Source organism: Struthio camelus, chromosome 2 (genome assembly GCF_040807025.1).
Source record: "Struthio camelus isolate bStrCam1 chromosome 2, bStrCam1.hap1, whole genome shotgun sequence".
NCBI lineage: Eukaryota > Metazoa > Chordata > Aves > Struthioniformes > Struthionidae > Struthio > Struthio camelus.
In genome coordinates this window covers 139,421,038-139,445,096 of record NC_090943.1, presented here as the reverse complement: position 1 = coordinate 139,445,096, position 24,059 = coordinate 139,421,038, and the positions used below count along the sequence as shown (strand labels likewise).

Here is a 24,059-nt window from a genome sequence, read left to right as displayed (position 1 = left end):
CAGAATATATTATAGGTTAACTGTGTATGATCGTGAAAACTGCTGCCTGAAAAAAAATAGCTATTTTTACAAAAGAAATATAAGGTTTGGAGTGGTTTAAACATCAAGAAACTCAAAATATTGTTTGAGTGAACCATTGTTTTAAACAGAGGCTGACAGTTGTTAAACCATAAAGAAATACAAGAACCTAGAAACTGTACTGTTGCTAGGAGAGCTTACATCAGCAGCTCACAAAAGAAATCTAAATTTTTGATGCAGAAGTGTTTCCCAAAGAGAGAAACACTTCTCTAATTTCTCTTTCAGCATGCTACTTTCTATTTCTTTTTAAATCGGTCTCAGTCTGTTATGCTTTTCAAAGAAATGTGTGAAAATATGATTAAGTACCATGGGAACAGGAAGCCTAGAAAAATGCTTCTGAAACTAGAACCATCCCAAAGAGTTGTCACTAAAAAGCCACATTTATATGTTACAGGCTTTTTTTTCTTATTTACTTTCAAAATCAGATAAAGATGCTTGATACCAGAGGTTCCTAGACTAGTATGTACTGTAAATGTGTTTATCAACTGGTAAAAGGGAATCACCTATATTTTGAGAACTACAGGCAGCAGAGTGCTTGACACTCACTTTACAGAATTCTGCTAAGCCATCATTTCACATTGTCCTGTGTCAGTCTCAGATTTAACTTTTCTGCCATTTACTTTCAGTATGTCCTTGTAGGTTACCCTAATGGCATTGCTGTCACTTACACTGAAAGTAAGAAGCCAGTCTTTTCCCTGGGCTATATGGACGTCAACAGTTTCTAAAAATAGTCGTGTATTTTGTTCTGCTGCATGATCTTAATTTAGCTGAGCTTCCTGCCTTAATCATGCCTTTGTGACAGGTTTGCCAAATCCCAGATTCTCATAAACATGCCGTACAGCCCCATGACACCCATATTCATTTCCTGCATCAATGTGTAGTGGTAACATCTCAGGGATATTGACTTCATCTGCTTTGATTTAGTGTTTCAGTGGACTTCTGAACAGAGCATGTTCTTCTTAGATTTCTCTCGTTTACCTGAATATTTCTAAAATCATAAGGAATGCTTTCAAGCAATGGTGATTCAGGAAGTACCCAGAACTGCACTTCAGTAATTTGTTTGTTCTCAGTAGGTGTGTCATAAGCAATAAACTTTGATAATTCGGATAATCGTGTGAAAAGATTTTAAAATGTTAGACAGTCATAATAATCACATAACTGAAGACATAAGGAAAGTGTCTCTGACTTCCTTTTCAACATTACTTGTTACAGTCAGCTTATGCCTCTTATGCCTAAGGTTTACCTTCTACAAGTTTAATTGTTTTTTCTTCGGCCTGCTGAGTGGAGAGAGAAAAAAGCAAAATGAAAAGCAGTTGGTATTTTTCATATACCTAAAAAATTTACCTTCAGTTTACCAATCATAGTTATAACATGGAATACTATTGCTGATAAAAATAGCAAGATTTATCTCAGAAAATGTGGATTTGTTCAAGCTTTTATAAGAGAACAGCTTTGAAAAAGAGTATATAGTGGGGAAATGCAAATAAGTTTTGAAAACGTTTCTGTTTTCTTATCTTTCTCTAAGGTTAAGGTGTCTTCATTATTTATTTTTTGAAATTACAACTTTTACTACCATTTCCTCTTTATTCCATTTCCTGTTCTCTGCGTTCCCTTCCTTCACATCTTTTTCCTTCTTTGCCCCTTTTCTCATCAGTCATCTCTTCCCTCTTCTTTCACATTTTTCTTTCCTGTTTTCATGCTTTTTCATCTTTCATAGGTCTTCTCAGATTGGCACTGTTTTATACACTTTGTGGATAGTTTGGAGGAGTTTCTTTCCTATTCCGAGTACCTTGGGGAGAAAGTATGCTGGAAAAGAACATGTACCTCCCTCTAGCTCTATATCCCCACAGGATGAGGAGATAACGTCTTTAAACTCTAGCCTTTCTGTTCCCTCAAATAGATTTTAAAGTGAGTAAAAGAACTGGTGCCCTGAACTCTGTCCTTTCCCCCCACTATTGACTGAGAGCCTAGGAAAGTAAAATGACAAGCAAAACTCCTGCTTAGCTTTAATGCACTGTGTGAAGTGCAGAAGTTCCTTTGTACTGTTTAATGTGCCAATATAGGTGTATGTCTACCGTACTTGTGAGTTTTAGAGACATCAAAAGATTTTTGAAAACTGAGGCCCATTTAATTTCAAGACATATTTAAAATGTTTCTTAAAATTGCCATTCAGGTGAGTTAGAAGTTAGAAAAGACTGAAATTAAGAATCACTATCCAAACTTAAACCATCATATTTGTATATATATACCCTATGACTTAATTTTAATTACAAAATCACAATTTTAAATTTTCCACTGGACCCCACTTAAAAATAAGTTAACTTCAAAAAAGAACCTATAGTGTGGTACCTTCCTGATACTCTCATTGGTAGGCCACCCTTAGAGCTGTCCTTTGAACTAATGATGTACCAGCAGCTGTAATGTTTTGCCACTTTTTGTGGGTTTCCAAAAGATGAAGCTCCTAAGTTGTGTTTATTCTTGTCAATGAAACTGGTTTCTGGCATTGAACGTAGCTGCATAAGACAGCCTACACCCATAGTATTTAACTTATCCTCCAAAATATGGCGGCTGCATGAAAATTGCCTGTTGAGGACTATCCCTATACTTAATTTTAGTGTTCTATACAGTAATACAGATGTAATGCTACCACGCCAGTGGAGTTTTGAGACCTAATTTTTGGGTACTGTCTCTCCAGAGACAAGGCTACAGACTTTCCTTCTCCTTCTCCCTAAAGTTTTCTCCTTCCCCATCCCGTGGCCCAAAAGCTTTCTCATTTTGTCTCCCCCTACTGAGTCCTCTTCTCTGGTCTACCAAGTTCAGATTCCTTTCCATGTCCTTCTCACACTATTCCTGGTGTCACTTTTTCAACATGATTCGAGTTTCTCCCTCACCTTCTCCCAGGCTCCTTGCCTGTAGAGTTCAGATTTGCACAATCATCTCTCACCTACATTTAGTGGCTCCTGCTCTTCCTTTAGGGCTATTTGTGTGTTACCTGTACCATTTTACTTTAGTCCCTATATTCTATTTTCTTTAGTCCCTATATTCAGTCTTCACATCCTTGCACTTCTTGTTCCAGTTCACAATTTCCCTCTCCCTAACTGCTGTTACCAGTTCGTCTGGGGATTTTTTTGGCAACAATACTATATACTCTGTCCAATTTCCAGGGTCTGTTCCAGACGTAGGAGTTATAAAGCCTTCCAAAACAACACCGTTAGTTTTTATTTTTATGTTTCTTTTATGTTTTATGTGAGTATTAGTTCTTAAAATTGTTTTCAGAAACAGCTAACAGTCTATTTTAGCTAAATTATTGCAAAATCCCCCCCATATGCACTGAAAAGCTTATAATGGAAAAGTTAGTCCAAACAGTTAAAATCTAGCAAACTTAGAGTGAATAAAAAGGTAGAATGTGCAGTGCAGCCGTGAAAGGAGTTACTGATATTAGTCCCACCTATATTATATCTAAATAACATTGTGAGTGTGTTCGAGACTTAACAGATAATGAAAAATTATGCCTTTATTATTATTGTATTATTTATTATTATGCCTTTCACTTTTGGGCATATTGAACCATTCTGGCTCTAAATAACCTCAAGAACACATTAAGTAAAATCTAAACTCAGCAGCAGTCAATTAGGTAGAAAATGAGGTAACCAAAATGAGGGCTTCTCTAGCTCTCTGCCCACTTCTGCCCTGCACAGCTATCACTGTGTGGCAGCTCAGTATTCCTGGCCCACTGCATTTTACAAGTAGCAAATGTTTATCAGAATCATCGTTAGTTTATAAAAGCATAACAGGTTGTAACTGGCGTTTCTCTGCACCTTACTGCTGTACCCAAGTCAGCAGTCCCTATGGCAGAATTAGCGACCTCTAGGAGATGGCTTTAGGGCCAGCTGGGGTGACTGTTTCAACCATCCCAGTCCAATCCACTCCCCTACGGAAGGACTTTCAGTGGGGGATGCTGACTGATTTCAAGTGTTTTTCACTGGCTACTTAGCTTTGTTTATTTAATTTTTGCAGTACTTTAAGTGCTGTGTTTTCCTGTGTGACATATTTTGCATATTTCAAGTTCTCTTGTTATACGTTTTGACAATGTGCCACTGCAGGAGCAGTCTGACAATAAATAAACTTGACTTGATGATATTATAACTGTACTGCTACAAATTCCTGCTTTCTGCAGTTCAGAGGAATTAAAGAGGCTTTTGCTGCAATCATATAAAAACTCAAGTGGAAGATTTACTTATGCTGATTAACTTTGAGCCATGTTATGGGTGTTTGTTTTCCATAAAGATTGAGTTCTTATATGTAGAAGAATTGTGCTGTGAAAAAAAGGAATAGAGTGAGGACTTTGCAAACTATGATCATAATATCTCTGATGGCTATAATTTCCTAGTTCCTGTGCAGTGTTATTCCACCTTCCTTCTCTGGAAACTATTCATAATATGTTACATTTTTTCTTAACTTGAGGAAAATTAATGTTTTAATGGTAGTTTTTATCTTTATAAGGGACTTTGTAGGCAAGACAGCGCTGGAGCAGCAATTGGAGCAATCCTTGGGAGCTCTCTGTGCTATCCTAGAGAAGATAAAACAATGCATAGAATTTACTGGTGATGACTGGAAGTTTGTGAATGCTTATACGTAAGAACTCTTCTTAGATTGGAACAGCACTGTTGATTACAATACCTGGTAATAGAGGCATGAAGCTGAGTTGCAGTTCAGACTTAATCTAAAGCTATGAAATGCTCCCTTAATCACATTAATTTAGAACAATTAAATTATCAAATTAATCCCTGTATTTTTTTGATTAACTTAGTTATTTATGGAAAATCTATACATTCATACTTTAGAAAGCAAAAAATAACCTATGAAGAAAATCAATGACATTCAAGGATCAATGACCTGACACAGTAAACAAAGTTTATCTAACCTGCAGTACAGCATAGAGATTCCTTACCTGGCTTTAAATAAGAAATCTGGGATTTAGCTCCTACCGTCTCCAGTTGCATGGGGATGTATTTGTCCTGTTCTCTGCTGTTGCACTTAGCTTGCTTCTGGTGTCTAGGTTTAGTCATCTAAGATCAGTGTCTCAGCAAAGAGTGTTGATTTGGCAAAAGCAAGTATACCTGGTTTCTTCTGTTTAGCATCTAGTACTCAGTGTTTTATCTTGCGGCTTCTTAGCTGCTTCTCTGTCCATCTTTTTAGTAGCTTCCAGGTGTGTTCCTCAACCTTTTTTAATTCTTATATCACAATTCCATTTTCAAATTATCAGTGAAAGAAATGAAGAGAAAATGCAAAATCAGTGGCAATAGTAAAAATAAAATACCAGTATCAAAACAAACATTGAAAGTTAACTGAGGCCAGGTTTTCCACAGAGCTATTGTGATTTTTGCCACTGTCTTAATGGAAAGAAGGGATAAAGTCCAGTATCATTCACTGCTCTCTTTTGCACCCTATTCCAAAGAGGTATCTGAACCAGTTAGGAGTTTCTGCCATAAATTCAGAACAAGATTTGTAGTCACACCTATGACCATATAGGAAAACACATTAAAACATTGCCACTTTTCTATCTCAAGTCAATTACAAATTGATGTCATTGTAATATACTACCTTGTAAGTTAAAATATAACAGATAATGTTTTGACTTTTTATTGTCAATATAACATAGAGTGTAGAGTGAATGTAGAACAGAAATACTCTTTTTAATGCTATATATCATAAAAACAAATGATAAAATCAAAATGTTTTGGCCTTATTCAACTAGGTTCACTGCCATCAAAGTGAGGAAAGGTCAAAACAAAATATTTGTTGGGCTATGAAGTTTCAAATGAATCTTGGAAATTTTTTGTCCTAGGGGAATTTAAAATGTACCATTTCATTTCCAACATAGGGATTGGATTTTGGCAGATATGCATATCTTGTTAGTTCAAGCTCTATCAAGATAAGCTAGAGATTTTGCTTCTAACTGTGACATATGAGGAGAAATGGTACCATCTCTTGAGAAATCCTATTTTGCATTTTCATCAGTATATGTGAAACATTTCAGTCAATTAACAAAATGGAAATATGTGCTACTCTATAGCTAAGTGCACATATATTACACGTTAGTCCACATATAAATTGGAAGCATACAGATTCAAAAGCTTGCTAAAATTAATTAAATGGACTTCTGTACTAAGCCTGGCATCATGTCCCCTTTTCATTTAACTTAATTTTAATTGCCATTGCTCTTTATTCATTAGTATATTGATTTTTTAAGCAGGATTTTTACATTGTTTCATCTGGGGAAAATATAGACATTTCACGTTTCACTGTGAATGATTATTTGTCCATTAAGAGCTTCTGTAATTAACTTTGGATCTGGCACACGTGCATTTGTAAAGGTATATGCCTTTTTATATATATATATCAGATATTTATAGAGGATCTGAAAAATCTAAAATAAATATGTGGTATTATCCTATTTTCCTATACAGAAAATGAAGGGATACCAGTATAAAACTTTTTTTTTTAAGCTTGTATGCCATGTTTGTTATCTTTTAAGGTATATGTAAAATTATTAATGGTAATGTAAAATCATTAAAGGATGATTCTGTGCACAATCACAGAATCATAAACAAGAAAAAAATGTCCGTTTTATGTTGAGTGGATACAGATACTTAAAAAGTTTCTGAAAGAGTGAGACTTTCTACAGATTCTTCTGGCGATTAATGTATTCCACTATTTTTTCAATAGTTTTTGCTAAAATGATAAATGCTGTTATACAAGAATCCTGCCATACACACGTCCAAACCCTGCCAAAACAACAGAGCAGAAGAGAGAATTAACAGCAGTTAATTTTTAAACAATTTTTTGGCATTGATAGGGCTAAACTTGTGCAGAGAAATGGAGGAATAGTCCTGCTATCAGTGAGGAAATATACATTATGTTGTGATACTACATTTATGATTTATTAGTCTGAATCTGAGATAGCAGAATTAGGATTAGTGGGAATTTTGTGCTTGGGTTTTGTGAAAGCAGAATCCACCTCCTAAAGAAATACAATGTTTAGCCCAAACAATTTTACTAAATATATTGTACCGCACTCTTGTCATATATTCTGCATACATTTCTTTGGTCTGTGAATATATATAACTCAGAAATATTTTGCAGATTTTTTTCATCTTATGTGCATACAGACCTTTTTCCACTTGCCCGTTTGTGAATCAGTTTATCTTATTTTGCATCAGTCGAACTTGTTTTGCCCATATAGGAAAACCTTAGAAACCTCTATGATTATTTAAATAGATATGAATATATATATTACCATATGATTCTAAAGTCTAGTCTCTCTGAACCTGATAGGGCTGAAATGTGTGTGGTTTTTTTCTATTAGCTGCAGAATAAATGTCCTAATTGAGGGGGAAAGACCAAGGCAAAATTTACACTAAACTGTTATCTTATCATTAAGCATTATCTTGCCTGCTTTTTAGTTTGAAAGAGCATGTTCTACATTTGAAGAAGTGGAAGCATTCCTATCTTTAGTTTACTTCCGTATCCAAGCAGCTCCCAAGAAACTTGTAAATGGAAATCTCCCAAGTGTTTAAAATCATTAATTTATTTTCTTACCTCCCTTGGGAGATTAGTACAGTGCCGCTTTTTTCTTTACTAAAATGAAATCAAAAGATGCAGTATAATGTTGAAAATCTCACTCCAAATCATTTGCGTTCGGCATAATGGTCAGAGGCATGAAATTTGTATTTATCTGGAAAATAACTGCCTTGGCAGAAGAATTGCCACTATCTCTTTTGTAAGGAAATTCTGTGGCAAGAAAAAATGCAGAGCGGCAGCAGACTGCAGTGCCAGACAGTCAGAGAAGAACTTCTGTTCATCTTTGATGCAAGGCACTGTTATTTAGGTAACCCTGAGAAACTGGTCTAAGTCATATTACAGTTCATACTGCCTCCAGAGCAGGTCAGAATATGGAAACATTTAGCCCATATTGGGCTTGGCATCTGTGCTACCTCTCCTTGAAATTAAGGATGTGATTATGTGCAGGCATATCAAGTGAATCACCCAAGGATAACACTGCAAAAGCAAGAGATGGAACACAGATGTTTTTTCTTGCAGCATGCCAGGCTTTAACCCAAAGCCAGCTTGCCATAGAGCGTTTCACAAAAAGACATGTAGTACCAGTACATTGCCATTCAACCTTGCTATTTTCAAATGATTCTCCTGTAATGCAGGAGCTACAGCAGTAGCTTTTTGCCTCTGAAAATTGTATATTGCATCATTATTCTATTATTTCTATCAGTTTGCTTTTGCCCGTTCTTGAGAAGCCAAAACAGCCTGGGTTACTCATTAAGTCATTTTGTAGGTGTTTGTTTTGGGGGGCACTGCCTAATTATTAGTGCAAACAGCACTGGATAAATACACTGGAGCCCAACATACATTCATTCAGTTAATATTATCTTCTGGCTCATTGATTCCTGACAAACTTTATGTTTATACAGTGAATTCTTAATTGAGCTTGCTAATTACAAATACTTGCAATTAAAATAATAAATTATGACTGGCAAGTAAATATTTTTCGTGTTTTAGCCAATGTAAAATGAATTAAACTTTTAGAAACCTTGTTAGCTACTAATTGCCAATTTCCATTCTTTTGAAGTGTGATCTTTGCTTAAAGCTGGACATTTCATTAAAAAGCTTTGTCAGGTGATTATTTTCCTCACTGCTAAAGGAGTGCACATCATTGGTGAGTTCAAAGTTAATCTCTGTCTTTGCACTGGTACTGGATAGCTTGAAGTACATGCAAGCTAGGGGCCTCCAACTTTTGGAGCCTTTTTCAGTTGAAATTAATTTATTAAGGTAATTTTGTGCTAGTCATATTTAGAAACCCGTCCCTGTATTGAACTCTATAGCTGGGGTAAGGCTGTGTGCACATCTAGGGACTATCTGTTCCGAACTCACTGGGAGATTTTGCACCAAATGAGTCCAGTATGTTACTACACTAGGCTATTAAAAAGGCTTATGTTAATTAAATTTAAAGATAATTCACTCTTGAAAAGAACTATGTAACTGGAGTGCGCTGAAAAACAGTAACCGAATAGGATACTAAACCTGTGGTTACTAGACTATGTTTACCAAACATGTTAACCTGTGGTTACTAAACTGTTCCTTTGGGATGACTGTGCTATCTGCATTCTTCTGAGAAGTACACAGGTACTAAACACTTTGTGGCCAGCTTGATTGACTGTGAGTCAATCACATGAAATTTATATTTAAAATAATGCCTCTTCCCCCCATCGCCCCTTTTTTCTCTTTCTCCTAAAGCCCAAAGGGCCAGCTATGATACATGTAAGGACAATTTCTAAACTATTTTAATTTCAACCCTTTTTACAATAAGGTTGGATTTGCTTTGGTTAGAATTATTGCTAAAAAAAAATCCTGCACAGATGCAAAGATGTATTTTTTGTTTCCCAACAGACAAAACATGGCTGATAAAATTTCCATTGAACATCACCACAGAGTAGGGCACAAGAGATGTTGGTACGAACGGAGGTGAGGAAAGGTTTTTGAAAACGCAGTCATGCAGTTTAGTAGCGAACTACTGTTACTGTTAGTTGCAGATCTGATATTTGTGCCCTTTAAACATGATTTCAGTCTGTTTAGCAATTTGGACAGTTCTCAGACAGTAGGGGCTTCCTGTGACTCCAGAATCTCTGTATGAGCAAGTGTACGTGAGGAAAGGCCATGGAATAAAACAGTTTGCAGAAAGTCTTTTTTGCAAAGGAAGTTTCTTCCAGGCTTGAATTTCTGGAGGAGGTGACGAATATACTGAAAATGCAAACATAAAGATAACTCTGACAGTCATGAAAAGCAGATCTGAGTGCTCCCCCATGCTAGAAAGTAAGGAAAAAAAGAGAAGAGGGAAAAATTGCTCATGATTTACCTAGGGAAAAAAAGGAAAAGATTGCTTATTCTGAGTAAATAAGAATAATACAAGTTGCAATGACATTATAAGCTCAATTGAAATTATTGTATTTGTTATAATACCATTTCTCCAGGATTTTTTTTTGTGCATAGAATAATTTATTCTCATTTTGTACTAGTAACCTTGACAATGAAGTGTTTCTTATTAATACTGAAATAATATTTTACTTAGCTTGTGGCATTCTCAACACTTTACAAACAGAAATGTTTATTATTACTATTGCATGCATACAATTTTTGTTAGCTATCTCACTTTATTAAATAATTTGGAATATTCTGTTATGGAACTACTTTGTGAAATTACATGAATTACACCACTGGAATACGACCTGATTTATTACAGGAAGACCAAAGCATAGCTCAAGTACTCAGTGCGTTATCCTAAATGAAGCTTTGTCTCTGAGGGCTGCCATAGCCTTCAACTGCACCATTATGTTTCAGCCATTGATTTCCCTCTAGAACACAAATGCTTTAATAATACAGCTTGGTAAATGTTTTCTCAGTATTGAATAAATGCCTGTTCTGTCAAGGGGGTGTCAAATTCTTTTGCTAAGCTGTCTGTCATGTGTTATTTCCTTTGCTTTTGTCAGCAGAGATGAGCTAAATAAGTTTGGTAACTCAGGTTTTGAGTAAGTGTGGATTGCAAAAGAAGTAGAAGAGATGGAAAGCAACTTTTCAAGGCCTGCTTGTTTACATATCTTTGATTGCAGTGGTTCCCAGCTCTGTCAGAGGAAGCCTCACTGCTGTTGCTGCCTTTTCTTCTATTTGAATAATACAAGCTATGTATTTGAATAGTACACTCTCCCTGTGTTTGCTCGCCCTGCTCTGACACCATCGCTGTTTCCTCCATACCTTGTCCCTTCAAGGCCGTGAGCAGATCCTTTCTCACCTCCTGCAGCACAGTTTATCCCAAAGGGACCTAAGGGTGGGGAGAGGCAAAGCAAAATCAAGTTATAATTGAGGCTGGAGGGGGCTCTGGGTTGCAAGCCAGGGGGAACACCTCGGTGACACTGTGCAAAGCTCCTAGGAGAGTGGAAAGATGCTCAAGTGAAAGTGGCTGTGGTTGTAAGATGAGGGGATTGCAGAGGTTGCTCAGAGGCTGACCAAGAGATATCTATCAGCAGTGAGTTTCATGGTTTATTGTTTTTAAAATTATTTGTTTTACCGTCTTTTAAAATTATTTGGTTTTATGTTTGCCACCTTTTTTCATATACTATAGGACAAAGTAATTACTAATTACTAGGGCATTTTATCTGTATAACATGATAAAATATCTGTGTGATGCATGATATGTATTCTTATAATTTAATAATCTGAAGCGTTTATTTGGAGTTGAAATGCTGGAAACTTGAAGCTTCCAAGCTGATGTATGTGATAAAGCAAACTGTAATCAAACCTTCTATGTGCTGTTACTAAAATATCAAATGTTAAGAAATTGTTGACAGACTGAAAAAAATATTGATAATGGACTTAAATTCTACTTTGTGTCCAGCTGCAGCTGAGAATCAGTCCAGCTGCAGCTGAGAATCAGTAAGAAATAAAATAATACAGAAGCAGTGGCAACTATTTTGTGAAGATTAGTAGCTGACCGTGGTGGAATGCCAGAAAAATAGGTACACTTATTGCAATAAGTATGATTTCGTGCAGAAAATTATGTAGCTCCCGGTTTACATTTTGGACAACATTTTGGTAGTAAAAGCTCTTCTCACAAATCATAAAAATTTGCCTCCAATCACCTCTCTCACTGAAAACTCTGAGTGTAACCTCCATATGGGAACAACAAGAGCTATTTCTATGGGACATGAATGTCAGGAGAGTATTTGTTGTACTTTTCATTTTATCTGTCTTTAATTTAGCACATACTAGGAGAAAGAAGTTATCTCTAAGGTGATCAGCAAGTATAGGCTTGCAGACTTTTCTTCTGCATTTAATACAAATATTTCTGAAATAAACAAATGAACAAATAAATAGAACTAATTAGAAAAAAGAAGGAAATAGAGGAAGAAATACTGAGTTCACAGACTGACCTGGGTTAGATAGACTTTAGATGAAATGTTAGCTGAGAAAGAATCAGTGAGGTCTTATCATTGAGCTATAGCTGTGGGACAAAGTAAAGTTGCCCAAACGCAAACTCAAACTTTGCAGAACTTTTGTTAGCAAGACAGCATAAGTGAATACACTTTTGACTACTATATTGGTTACTGACCTGACATAATCAAGGCGTGAGAAAGAAGAACACTGTGCAGTACTTCAGCGTGTATTTTTAAGATACATAAGTTCCAGTAGGCCAAAAACTTTTCATAATACTTTTCTAAGGTGAATAAATGCTCCTTCCAAGCTCAGTTTACTTGGCACTTGGAAAAAGGGATCATACAAATGGCAAGGAAACACTCCACTGCACAGTGACTGTCCCACCAGAGGGGAAGGTCTTCAAGATTTCAATAGTGACCTTGTTTTTTATGAGCATTCTGAGAACAGAATTGCAGATATCGATGTTTATTAGCTCTTGGTGCATGTGTAAAGGGTGAAGAGGAAATAATGATGTGCCCCTTTCAAATCCCTGCATTATAACTTAGCCAAAGTAGGCTAGCTCTGCTCGATATGCCTGTAAAGCACGGACTGTGGAACTGTGAACCAAACAGAGCTCTGTAAATACAGAACATTAACCCTGTGTATGTGTGGGTGCTTGGGTTTAACAAAATTAGGTGCAGGGCATCAAAACAAATTAAGTAACATGACTTTTTTTAATGATTAAGACTTACATTTTTGTATTCAGTAAGATACAGTTTTTTAATTGTATTTTAAACTTAGGCTATCAGACAAAATCTATGTTGAGCTTTGAGTATTGCATTTATACAAATAATTGAATGCACATAATTCATTTAGAATATTAATAAAATGCTTCAAGGAAAGGATTGTTGTTACAGGTTTTATTTCTCCAGCCATTAAATAAGATGACCGTTTTGCCCAGGAAGTCTTTCCTGGAAGTGTTGTCAGTTGATACAGCAGTGTTTCTATTGCAGATGCAGGAGTAGGACGCTGTCATTAGCCTCTGATAACAGCCTGTTCCCATAACATTATCCCATAAATAAATGAATGCATAAGCATACACTGGGATGAATGCACTTCGGGTAAAGGCCTAGGAAAGTAATAATCACAGGATTTGGTGTGACATTTTGCCAGTGCTCTCACATACTCTTGACTTTTCTGACATTTGTTTTTTCACCTCGTAAGTATTTCTGCAAAGTAAGCAAACTATTAAATGACACTGGCTTTCTTGGAGAGATTATGTATGTTAATAAAATTTAGTTAGACAAGAGGTATTCATGCATATTTTTCATTAGGGCAGAAAAGAAAAAGTCAGTTTCATAGTAGAGAGGGAGTATTCTGAAGAGCAGCACTTAATCATTCTCTTCTGAAATGTTTCTTTCAAAAATGCTCTAAATTTGGAAAAGAAATGGAAAATGAACTCACACCTGCGATAAGAAAAATAAAACTGAATGCCCTGTGCAACGGAGGAGGCTGATGAGAATATAAGTGTTCCTCTGAGTCTTCTAAAAGAAACCAGGTTGTGCGCTTTGTAAGAACCAAGGAAGAACTTAAAACACCTTACACTTCTTAACCCTGTTGCAACTTTGATCGTTTCTCTTTTTAAGCAATCATTATACCTGGATTTGGCAAAGAGAAGTGCAACTGCTTTCTGCTCAGTTCAGACAACGAACTGTTGTGTTTTGCAATATCTTTTTCACTGTAATGAAATCTTTCTCTCTGTTTTAGACAAATACCACTTGCTGTGTCATAGCACATGGATTTCAGGACTGCCTGTGAAGAGGTAGGATCAGATATTTTTCTTTTCAAACAGTAGTAGAATCAAAATCAATATACTCTTAATCCTTTTCATATGCAAAATCCTTTTTTACTCTTTTTTTCTGAAATGAGAGGAATTATATAATCAATCAAATGCAAGTTACTTGGCTGATTCCTTTATGGTAGCAGACAGGCTTTATAGTGGAACATGAAGGGATTTACTGAGGTGAATTCATTATTAACCCTCGCCTCTGTCCGTTCCAATACACCTCTTTGGGCCCAATGTAGGTGCAGGTTTCTGTGTTTTGTGTGAGTTTTGTTCCTCGTGAAGTGCCTATCTGAAAGCCTGTACATGAAGAAATATGTAATGGAGCCAGAAATCTGTCTATCAGTGTCCAGCAAAATCAAGGGGAAAGTGCAGGAGTATGCGAAAAGGGTACGTATGGAGGGAGGCTGTGAACATAACCAAAATAGAAAAATACTTTCATTCTAATTTGCTCAATACTTTCATTTGATTTGACTCTAAAATATATATAGTTTCATAATATCAGTGCAAACCAATGCAATCTCCCTCCACTTAAGATGGAGGAAGTGCTTGGGTTTCTGTATTGGTACTAATTTTGCCTTAAAGAAAGTAAATGAGATATACTTTGTAGATGTTAAAAAAGATATCACGTTTACTGAATGATTATCGATGAACTAATTGTTGTAATATGTTTTCACAACTTTAGCAACTGAGGCACAGTGAGAACCATTCGCACCAAATTAGATAGTGATGTCAGTGCATTGTTATGGTTAAAACATAATGAAAATTACCTACTACCTGAAAATAGTAAACAATATTTAGGAAGTTATGCCTGCGGACAAGAAAACTTTGACCATATCTTTAAGTTTGACCATAGCTCCATGGCTCTGTGACGGAAGTGAAGGGATGGGAACAGCAGTAGGACCAAGAACTCATTGCAGCTAAAGAGCAATTTTGTAATTTTGGCTTGGGAACCAATTAGTATAAATTAGGGGAAAATAATGAAGAAAAAAGAAAAGTTTGAAGGATATTAAAAAATTGCAACATTCTGAAAGGTGTAGCAGGGTGAAAAAGTGGTATTAAAGTGAAACTTGCCTATGGAAAGGATATCATGGTGGTTGTCCAGGTTGCAATGTGACAGGCTTTAATATCTCAGAAGATCCTTTTAAGATCTAAATTCCGTAATACTGTAGATCCCTGATTACCAGCCTGGAAAAATACATTTCTGGTTACGTTGTTCCTTGGTTCTTTTTGAATGCATTTATTGAGCAGAAGAGGCAGATCCACATTATTTTCTCAGCATTTTTATGTAGTTATTAAAATTATAGGCTAGTAGAGAATATTTAGTGTCAATTAAGTTCACTCTACGCCCAGCAGCAGTAACAAAAACAGCAACCACAGAAAGATGACCTGGAACATGAATCTCATCCTAGCCTTTACAGTACAAGGACACTGACATATTTGTTTCATTCAGTGTCTGGCTTCTAATGGGAGGATTAATTTCACCCAGATTTAGCTCTCAAGAATTCACCTTGTTTGAGCTCCCACTACAGGCAATGGAAGGAGAGGGAGAATCCATGATCTGGAGAATCTAAACAAGTAGCTTTAACTTCTAAATTAATAAAACTAAATGAAGTGAATTCAATCCCAGTTTATCTGCGCTGTATAAAATAAGCTTTGTACTAGTGGGCCACCTTTGAGAAACTTAAAATTATAATTATTGCCACTTTCCTTCCCAACACGATGTTAATAAAACGTAGACTTTCGACCTACATTCATTAAATAACTGCCTGAGCCTTATTCTTTCACAAAGTGTAATTTTTAACTAAAACCTCATCGCTATCATTGTAAGGCATCATCCAAAGGTTGTGTTGTATCTACATCTACTGCTTTGTTTTCAAAAGGATCCATTTTTGCTGCACCGCTGATGTCGGTGCCTTCCTTTGAACTGCTGCTATCCAAGCTTTAAGACATTACTTGATGTTATCGTTTCAGTCCAGTATGCGATGTAATCATCCATTCTATTAGATAATTCAATTCGAAAATATCCTTTGTTTAAGTAGCTAACTAGTCAGTGCCTTTACAACTTTTAGCCTTCTTTCCCCTCTGTCCCTATTTGTATCAAATTCTCAGTCATACTCTGTATTCAAGAAAAATAATCTCCAGTCTTGTATTCCAAAATAGTTACTAGATTGCTTTTGATAACGGCAATAAAAGTTGGCATGAGGCATCTTGGCTCTTGGGCCTTCCTCTTCTCCACCTCGTTGTTTCTTTTCTTCTGAATATCCATTGCCTTTCTTTCCCCACCTTCCTGATCTATAACCACCACCACTGCAGAGGGATTGAGATTGCTCTGCCAAGATGAATGAGCTGGGCTCTGACTTTCCTCGCTGGTATTTCATCGCCATCCTTGCTAATGGCAGTACATGGTTTGAGTTAAATTTCAACTAGCCTAAGAAACAAAATATCCCATGCAAATGCGTTATTAAATGATTTCAAAGCCGTAAGTCTATCCAACTGCTGTTTTTGCCCCTATCCACAGCTTTCTGAACCTTGCAAGAGCATAAATCATAGAACCACTCGGCTATTTAAACTCTCTCCTGTCTCCTTGATCCTATTCTATATTCAGAACACTGTCTTTTGGAGGATAACCTCATTCTCTGAAATATTTAAGTCCTATCTACTGAAAGTACTTTCCTTGTAAGACCAAAGACTTGGAATGATTATAACTCCAAAAGGATGTTTCCCTGTTAGATGCCATTTCCGTTTTTTGCAAATTGTTATTTTCCATATATTTTGTAAGCAGGCGGCATTAGCAGAACCCTGCTTTCTAAATTCTGAATCTCATTCTTTACTTCTACTGTTTCTGACTTTTTATCCCACTAATATCACTTTAAGCTTATTTAAATTTAAAAATATCCCATTTGCATTCAGGCTGATAGTCTGTTTGTCTGTGCTTGTAATATTATCCTTTGCTCCTTTGAAGGATTCCTTTGAACTTGTACGGTGTGGTCATCTGCTTTATGAATCATACGAACGTTCTTCTAGACCTTGCAAACTTTGTAATTTTATACATTCTGTAGTAGTTCACAAACTTATTTTTAAGACCCTGAGAACTGTGTTTACCCTTTTTGCTAGCCACAGAATGTGTTTTAATCTGTGAACAGTGTTGACTTTCTCTTGACTTTCTTTCGTTAAGTCTTGTCATATACTACTTCGAACTGTTCCTGGTGCCCGTTATGCATTTATAGTCTATATATTTCAGTCTAAGCTGGTAATTTCCATTTTTATAAATGCTATCAAATAGCACTGCAAGGATTTCTAATTCTTTCATTTTTTAAAATCAGGTTACACTCATAATTTACTCCCAAAACTGCAAGATGGAAAATGAAAGGCAACTTCCTTGCAATGCCGATGAGAATGGCATGTGATAGGAGACTTAGATTTGTGCTTCAGAAATATTAAGAAATATGCATATATCACATTAGTTTTCAGTTTTATGTTATCAGCCAATTTAAATCTCTTGGCCTCAACTGTAATGATATAATCCAGTCTTATTAAACTCATTGGCAAGTCCCATGTCAACACTTGTTTTCTTATAGCATCAAAAAGTTAAAGTTTTGCTTTAAAGAAGCACCTCAGTTCAGTAAGAACCTCATACATACATATATATATGTGTGTGTGTGTATATATATATATATATACTTTTCCAAATGTCTCATTTACATATTGAATTAATTAGACTGCATGAAACAAGTAAATTCTCTGTAAAAGTTTATTCTTTGGAGAAAACAACTTACCAAGAGTGCCATAGCCAAATATTCACACCTGGCAAATCAAAGAGAAAGCAGGTTAAGTCCAAATCCAACATTTTTTTTCAGATTGGAATGTAGAATTCACATGCAGGAAAGAACTTACTATCCTTTTGATTGTAAAGTGTTGATAAATGATAGAACAGGCTTTGAAAATGTCTTTTAGGACCTGAATGACAAACTAAACACATCCATGTGTCTCTAGGCTGCTTTCCAATTTTTGACAATGTAAATGTTTTCTACCTACACCAGCAGCACTCCCACAGAATGAGTAGCTGCACTGTTTGAAAAACATCCTTTATGTGGTTTTGACACATATTCCTGCCTCTAGTATTCATTGCCATTACCACCTTATCACGCTGATTCCAGTTCCTTTTTTATTACTATACTTGCCGTTATGTAACACCGACAGGAACATCTCCAAATGCCAAGAGGTCACCTTCAGTACAACTAAGCGTCCAGAAGTGCAGGTATTCATCAGAAGTGAGCTACCTCTGCTATTTAAAGCAGTTTCTGTTTACTGGTATCAGTAATCAATTGTTCTCCTTACTGATATCAGATTCTTCATGGTGAAACTGGATTTCAGGGCATTGCAGAGGTTTATTATGCTGTACGATGTACCAGCCAGAGAATAAATTTAAAATTCAGCCCCTCTTGCAATGAGAATGTGTTTGGAGATTTTTTCTCTCCATGAACATCACACCAAACTGTTTATAAGTATTTATAAATTCTTTCAATGCTATTAGGGCCAGATCTTACACACAGCCAATACAGCCACATGGTATAAATCATAGTATAGTGTAAAAATACTTTTAAAGGCTTTTTCTTCGCTGCCTTGGTGCTAATAATGGTCTAAGTATGAGCAGACTTTGTAGAAGCATGATGAGCGTGACTTTGTAGAAGCAGTCTGCCTTGAGGACTATTCTCTACTAGTGGTCCAAGGAAGAAAGTTCAACACAGACTGGTGTTGCAAAGCAATGGAGGAATCAGTTTTCAGTCCCCTTCCTAGTTACATTAGTTTAGGAGCAATAAGCAGATTCTGAGCTCCTGCTAAGGACATCAGCTCTTGCCAAGTCAATGCTCCTGCGTAACCTAGCTGAAAAGGGTGTAGCACCAGATCGTGGAGGCAGCGCTTTGCAGGCGCAAACTTCACTGCATCTGTCACTTAGGTACAGCTACCTTCTTTCATCACTGCTTTTGCTTGAAGTCATTCACTTCTCTCCCCCATACAAACTCATTCTTTCATGGCTGTTTTTCCCTTACCTGTTCCTTAGCCTACCTCACCCACTTCATATACATGCACAACTTCCACCAGTCTATTTTCTCGCCCTCTTTACAACAGGTGCCTAACTCTATAAACAGCATGAAGAATATAGGAAGATATAAATGTAAGCAGGATGGTGTTGCTGGCAATTTAGGCTCAAAGGTACAGTCAAGGTGTATTTGCTTAATAAAGTATTATCAGCTGAACTACTTTTGTCTATCCATGTCAATCGCAAGGCAATACAGTTTATTATATATTTGAGCAAAAGAGGATGCCTTGCATGACCTCGCACTGACAGTTACCATAGCTCAGCTGATGTGTCATGTGCTGTTTTATTGCTGTAAGTCAGGGGTCGGGCAGGATCCTCTGACACAGTGAAATACAGAAGGCTTGAAGGGAAAATTTTAGCACATTCTTTTACTGGAATCTCTTAAAAATTAGAAATAGGAACAAAATCTACAGTCAGCCACAACTCCTCCCCGCAGTCCACACATACTGCCTGTCTAAGCCCCTCAAATGTGTGAGGTGGCAGGGGTATAGACTAGAGAAGCCTGTCTGATCTCCAAGCAGGACTATTCCACACGGAGGATGAATGTTGATGTGCCCTATAATTTTACATGGAAGCATGTATACAGACAGTCTTCCCTGTGTTTCACCCCTGGATGAGGGTGGTGCAGGAGTTCATATCTTGATTCAATTCAGTTTACTGGATCCTCTGGAAGAAAAAAAAAAAAAAGAAAAGAAAAGTCAGTAGACAAAAATGAAACATAATGAAGAAGGTTAAATAACAGTCTTTATTCGCAAGGCTTGTCTTGAGCTTATTTGATGAACCCAAACTACGTCAAACTACGTTTTTACCATCATCTTCTAGGATCTTCTCCTTTACATGGTTGTTAATGCTGCAGTCAGGTAGGAGAGGGAAGGAGGTAACATAACTGAAGACTTAATTTTTAACTGTATCATAAACCAACTTTCATAAAGCCTAGCAACAGTAATGCGGTTCATTACATTTTAGAGTGTGTGATGTAAATCAGATCTCTGAGCGTGTGTGATCAGTCTTTTAAAGGTCCACAGTGTTTTCCTATTCCCATGCTTGATTTCCCTGTCCAGAGTGAATAAACTCTGCTCACATGCATTTAGAAACCAACTTGAATTTTAGCTTTATTCTAATGCCTAATTGTGTCTGATATGGTTATGTGCATCTTAATTCCCACAAAGAAGTCCCTCAGCTTTTTGCAGAAAGCTTCTCTGGAGATTTTATAGGGTAATTGACCAAATCAGAAATGTGCAGTCAAGCAAGGCAGAGCTACTAAAAGCAATGTATCAGAGACAGCATCTACCTCATTGCCAGGGCAAGAGGAAAGGCATGTCTGCAAAATCTTCTGCAGCAAAAAGGCATTTTATAGTTGTAGGTGTTTATGGGCCAGTCCCTTTTATTTTACTTTAGTTATTTGTAGCTCTCTGTGTTCAACTTTCACTGTCACTGCTTGCTTCACAACTGCATGAAAATAAGCATCTTCTTATTCTGTGTACAGAAGTTATAAAGGAGAAGGAGGAGGGGATTTTAACTGTTTTGCATTCTCTTTATTTTAATGACATAACGGTTTATGTATTGCTATTTTATGGGAGGGAAATTTTTAGTGATATTGGAAAAATAGCTATTTATGCTGATCTATTTATTTAATTGTTCTATCCATAGCAATCAGTTTCTATCTCATCCAATTAAAAAAAAAAAAAAAAAAGAGACACTTAAATAGTAGAACAAGGCTGCATGAGGCCTTCTGAGGTAAGCTTCCACTGACCTCAGTGTGAATTTGGCAAATGGAACTCTTTATGTTTGCTTCCTGTTACTTAATTTAAAAAGAATAAAAACAAATCTCAAAGCCACTTTCAAAGATATGGCTAAATTATGCTGATATGATTCTGATGTCCAAGGGAAAATACTCTCACACGTTTGATTGCTTGTCATGGAGTAGAAGTAACAGAACAGAGTTGTCAGTGCAAAATATTATATAGAGCTATTTAGAGGTTGTCCTCGACCTGCCACCTCTCCTAAGGTGTAGCAGAGCAATTTAAACTTTTCTTCTTCTAGTTGCCTATTGCCAATTGCGCATTTTTTTTTTTCTTTTTTCTCTCCATATTATGGATACAAGGTGTCAGAGCAAATTATGGGGAGATCTTCCAAATGCTTTTCAAACATTTACCTGAGATAGAGTCCTCAGATTCAGCCAGGTCACCCTCAGCAGAGAAAGTCACAGCAAGAATTTTGTTTCCTTCCTCACAAAAACCTTTTTACAGCTAGTAGGTTAAAATTTGACCTGAATGATGATACTGGATGTTTTTATTATTGGCATATATGAATCCAAGATTTTAACTCATTTTTATCTAAGAATTGTTTCAGATATATGTATATGTATATATGTATATGTATATGTGTATATATATGTTTCAGATAGATATAGTTATATAATATTTGTAAAATGTACATTGTAGTAATAAATTTTTAGTTGATTTGTAAGCATGTTTCTCATACCAAAAAAACCCCTAGCAACATGACTTTTATAAAATATATACAGAACACTATTTTCAATACACCCTTCAGGGAAAGATTATTAAATGCTGCAGGTGGTTACATACAGGTGGTTACATACAGAGTTTATCCCTGCTCAAACCTTTTATATATAATGCCAAAAAAATAGTGTAATAGGTGTTGCCACAATAGCACAAATTGATGGAAAGTTATTTACTGTATATTGAAGAATCCTGCAAAATTCCTGACTTCTAACTGTAAACATAAAATATAGAAGCAGAGCATGAAGTCAGTTAATAGAGGAATTCTCATTCTTTGATATCTTTTCTCTTATTCCTAACTACAGCATCCTCATTTGAAAAATAGCATAAAAGCCTACGTCAGTGTTCTTGCTCAGAGATCAGAAAAAGCTCACGAGTTAGAGTAGGCTGCTACTAAGTATGTTTAGCACTGGTTATTTTTGAGGTATTACTCTATGTCTATATTGGTGTAATATGCAGGAACTTCAGCTTTTATTTCATATCCAAGTGAGGTATCGTCATTTAATCCAGTGCTGGAGAATATGAGGAAAGCTGCCCTTAAGCTAATGACAGGAGTTTCACTAATTCGTCATGGGCAAAATAGGGCCTTATTATACCAAAATCTACCTTTGCCACTTGCTACCCTCACCATCATTATCTTACACTCTGAGCACAATAAATAAATATAGTGATCACTGGCCATAGCTTTGGGTATGTGTTGATATATTTATGGTAATGGTACTGATCTCTCAGCTAAGATCTTTCAATTATTCTATTTCAAAATACGGTTGTTGGCAATTACAGCTTGCCAACTAATAACTTTTTTTCTCTATTTCTTCCTCTGAAGACAAAGACAGGGATTTGCTTGCTGCAGGATGGTAACCAGGAGCCTTTCAAAGTGCGACTGCACTTAGCCAAAGATATTTTGATGATCCAGGAGCAGGATGTGATCTGTGTGTCTGGTGAGCCTTTCTATTCTGGTGTAAGTAGTCTTTATTTCTTCTTTTAAGATGCACTTTATAAAAAGTAGATACTCTGTGTGTGTGTGCATATGCACATATGTTTACTCTCACAAGTTGTTATTTCATTGCATACAGTTAACACTGAGTTTATTTTAATGTATCATCTATTAAGACTGAAGTGCTGATCTAGGAAGCAGCACTGCATTCACCCTTAGATCCTAAAGCCACTGAATACAGTAAGAATGATGTAAGCAGTGTCTTTTCTTGTGAATACAGACACCTCAACGTACTTACGTATCTGAGTAATGTCTATAGACTTGATGAACCATTCACATAGTAACTGTTATGTCAGGGCATTGCTAGATCAAGGTGCAGGAATTATTTGACTATTGCTCTCTGTAGCTTTGGTCGTTTGATATGCTAGCGTAACACTAAAATTCATGCATGTTACCAGTCCATGCAGTGAGGGTCATTAGTGGAAGCAGCCATTAATAAAGCCTCAGTTCAGCTGGATCAGTGTAATATTTTAGTTTATATAGCATTATTTTGACATGACCTATCAAATTTCTTGTTGAAGCTTTATATTGAATTTTGTAGGTAAGAAATTGAACTTTGTAGACAATTATTTGAAAGGTTTGTAAAATGTTATACAGAATATTGTAGTTTTTTTTAAGTATTGTAATGCTAAATTTTTATTTCATTGTAGAAAATAGCTAAAAACCTAATATAAATCATTTGCTATTCATTTCTATAGGCATTTTTATAGATACTGTAATTATATTTTATGGAGATAGTTTTATGATTTTTTGGAAACTGTTATGAACATTCTATTTGCCCTTTAAGCTGAATACAACTATTGTAGGTTTTCATATTGTGAGGCATAGTGGTATAGTATCTTTTTATGCACATATTATCTGACTGCTATTAGGCTCTGTATTATTAATTAATTGTGGCGGTTACCATGTTTCTGTATCTCAAAATATAAGTATAACAAAAAGATACAAAGTATAAACCAGAAATAAATTGATAAAACACTATAAATGCTAACACTGCGGAAGATCAATGGAGAATGTATAGGAAAATCCACTGGACTGATAGCAACATCTGAAAGTGAATGATTCTGAGTTTTCCCCTGAAGCAAGCGGGACACACTGTTTGCACTGTCTCCATATATGGTGGGTTAATTTGCATGGACAAATCTTGCTTTTATTAATTTACTAATGTGGATGTGCTGTATATGGAATATAGCAGTTTCTTTTACCAATCAAAGTGTACTGTTTCTTTCAGCAACATACAGGACCTTTAGCAGCCCAGGCAGAAAGAAATCATAAGTTCAAGCACAGGCTACAGTTGTTCAGTTAGCAGTATACTCTGCAGCACTATTACTCCATCAGCCCCATTCGGACTTTATTTATTAGAAGAGTTTATCACTCAAAAATACGACTTTCATTAATGTGCTGTAATATCTATTACTTCTGCTGAATTTGGCATTTAAATGTCTTCATGAAATGCATATTTAATAACTTTTCCTTTCACAGCAAGACTTTCTTTTACAATTTTACCCTCTTTAGTTTCACCACAGCATTGTAGAA

At 36.0% G+C, this 24,059-nt stretch overlaps 1 protein-coding gene across 11 annotated transcripts in view; it reads left to right on the top strand.

Moving 5' to 3' along the window:
• SNTG1 (syntrophin gamma 1) overlaps positions 1-24,059 on the top strand; it is a 353,322-nt gene that overhangs the window by 166,643 nt on the left and 162,620 nt on the right. For all 11 annotated transcript variants that reach the window (XR_693802.2, XM_009673187.2, XM_068932745.1 and 8 more), the window contains exons 2-3: positions 13,825-13,879; positions 22,353-22,487. Coding sequence is in view for 10 of the 11 variants with exons in the window: in XM_009673187.2 (XP_009671482.1) it covers positions 13,853-13,879; positions 22,353-22,487 (162 nt within the window). In the remaining variant the exon portion in view is untranslated. The remainder of the gene's footprint in view (positions 1-13,824; positions 13,880-22,352; positions 22,488-24,059) is intronic.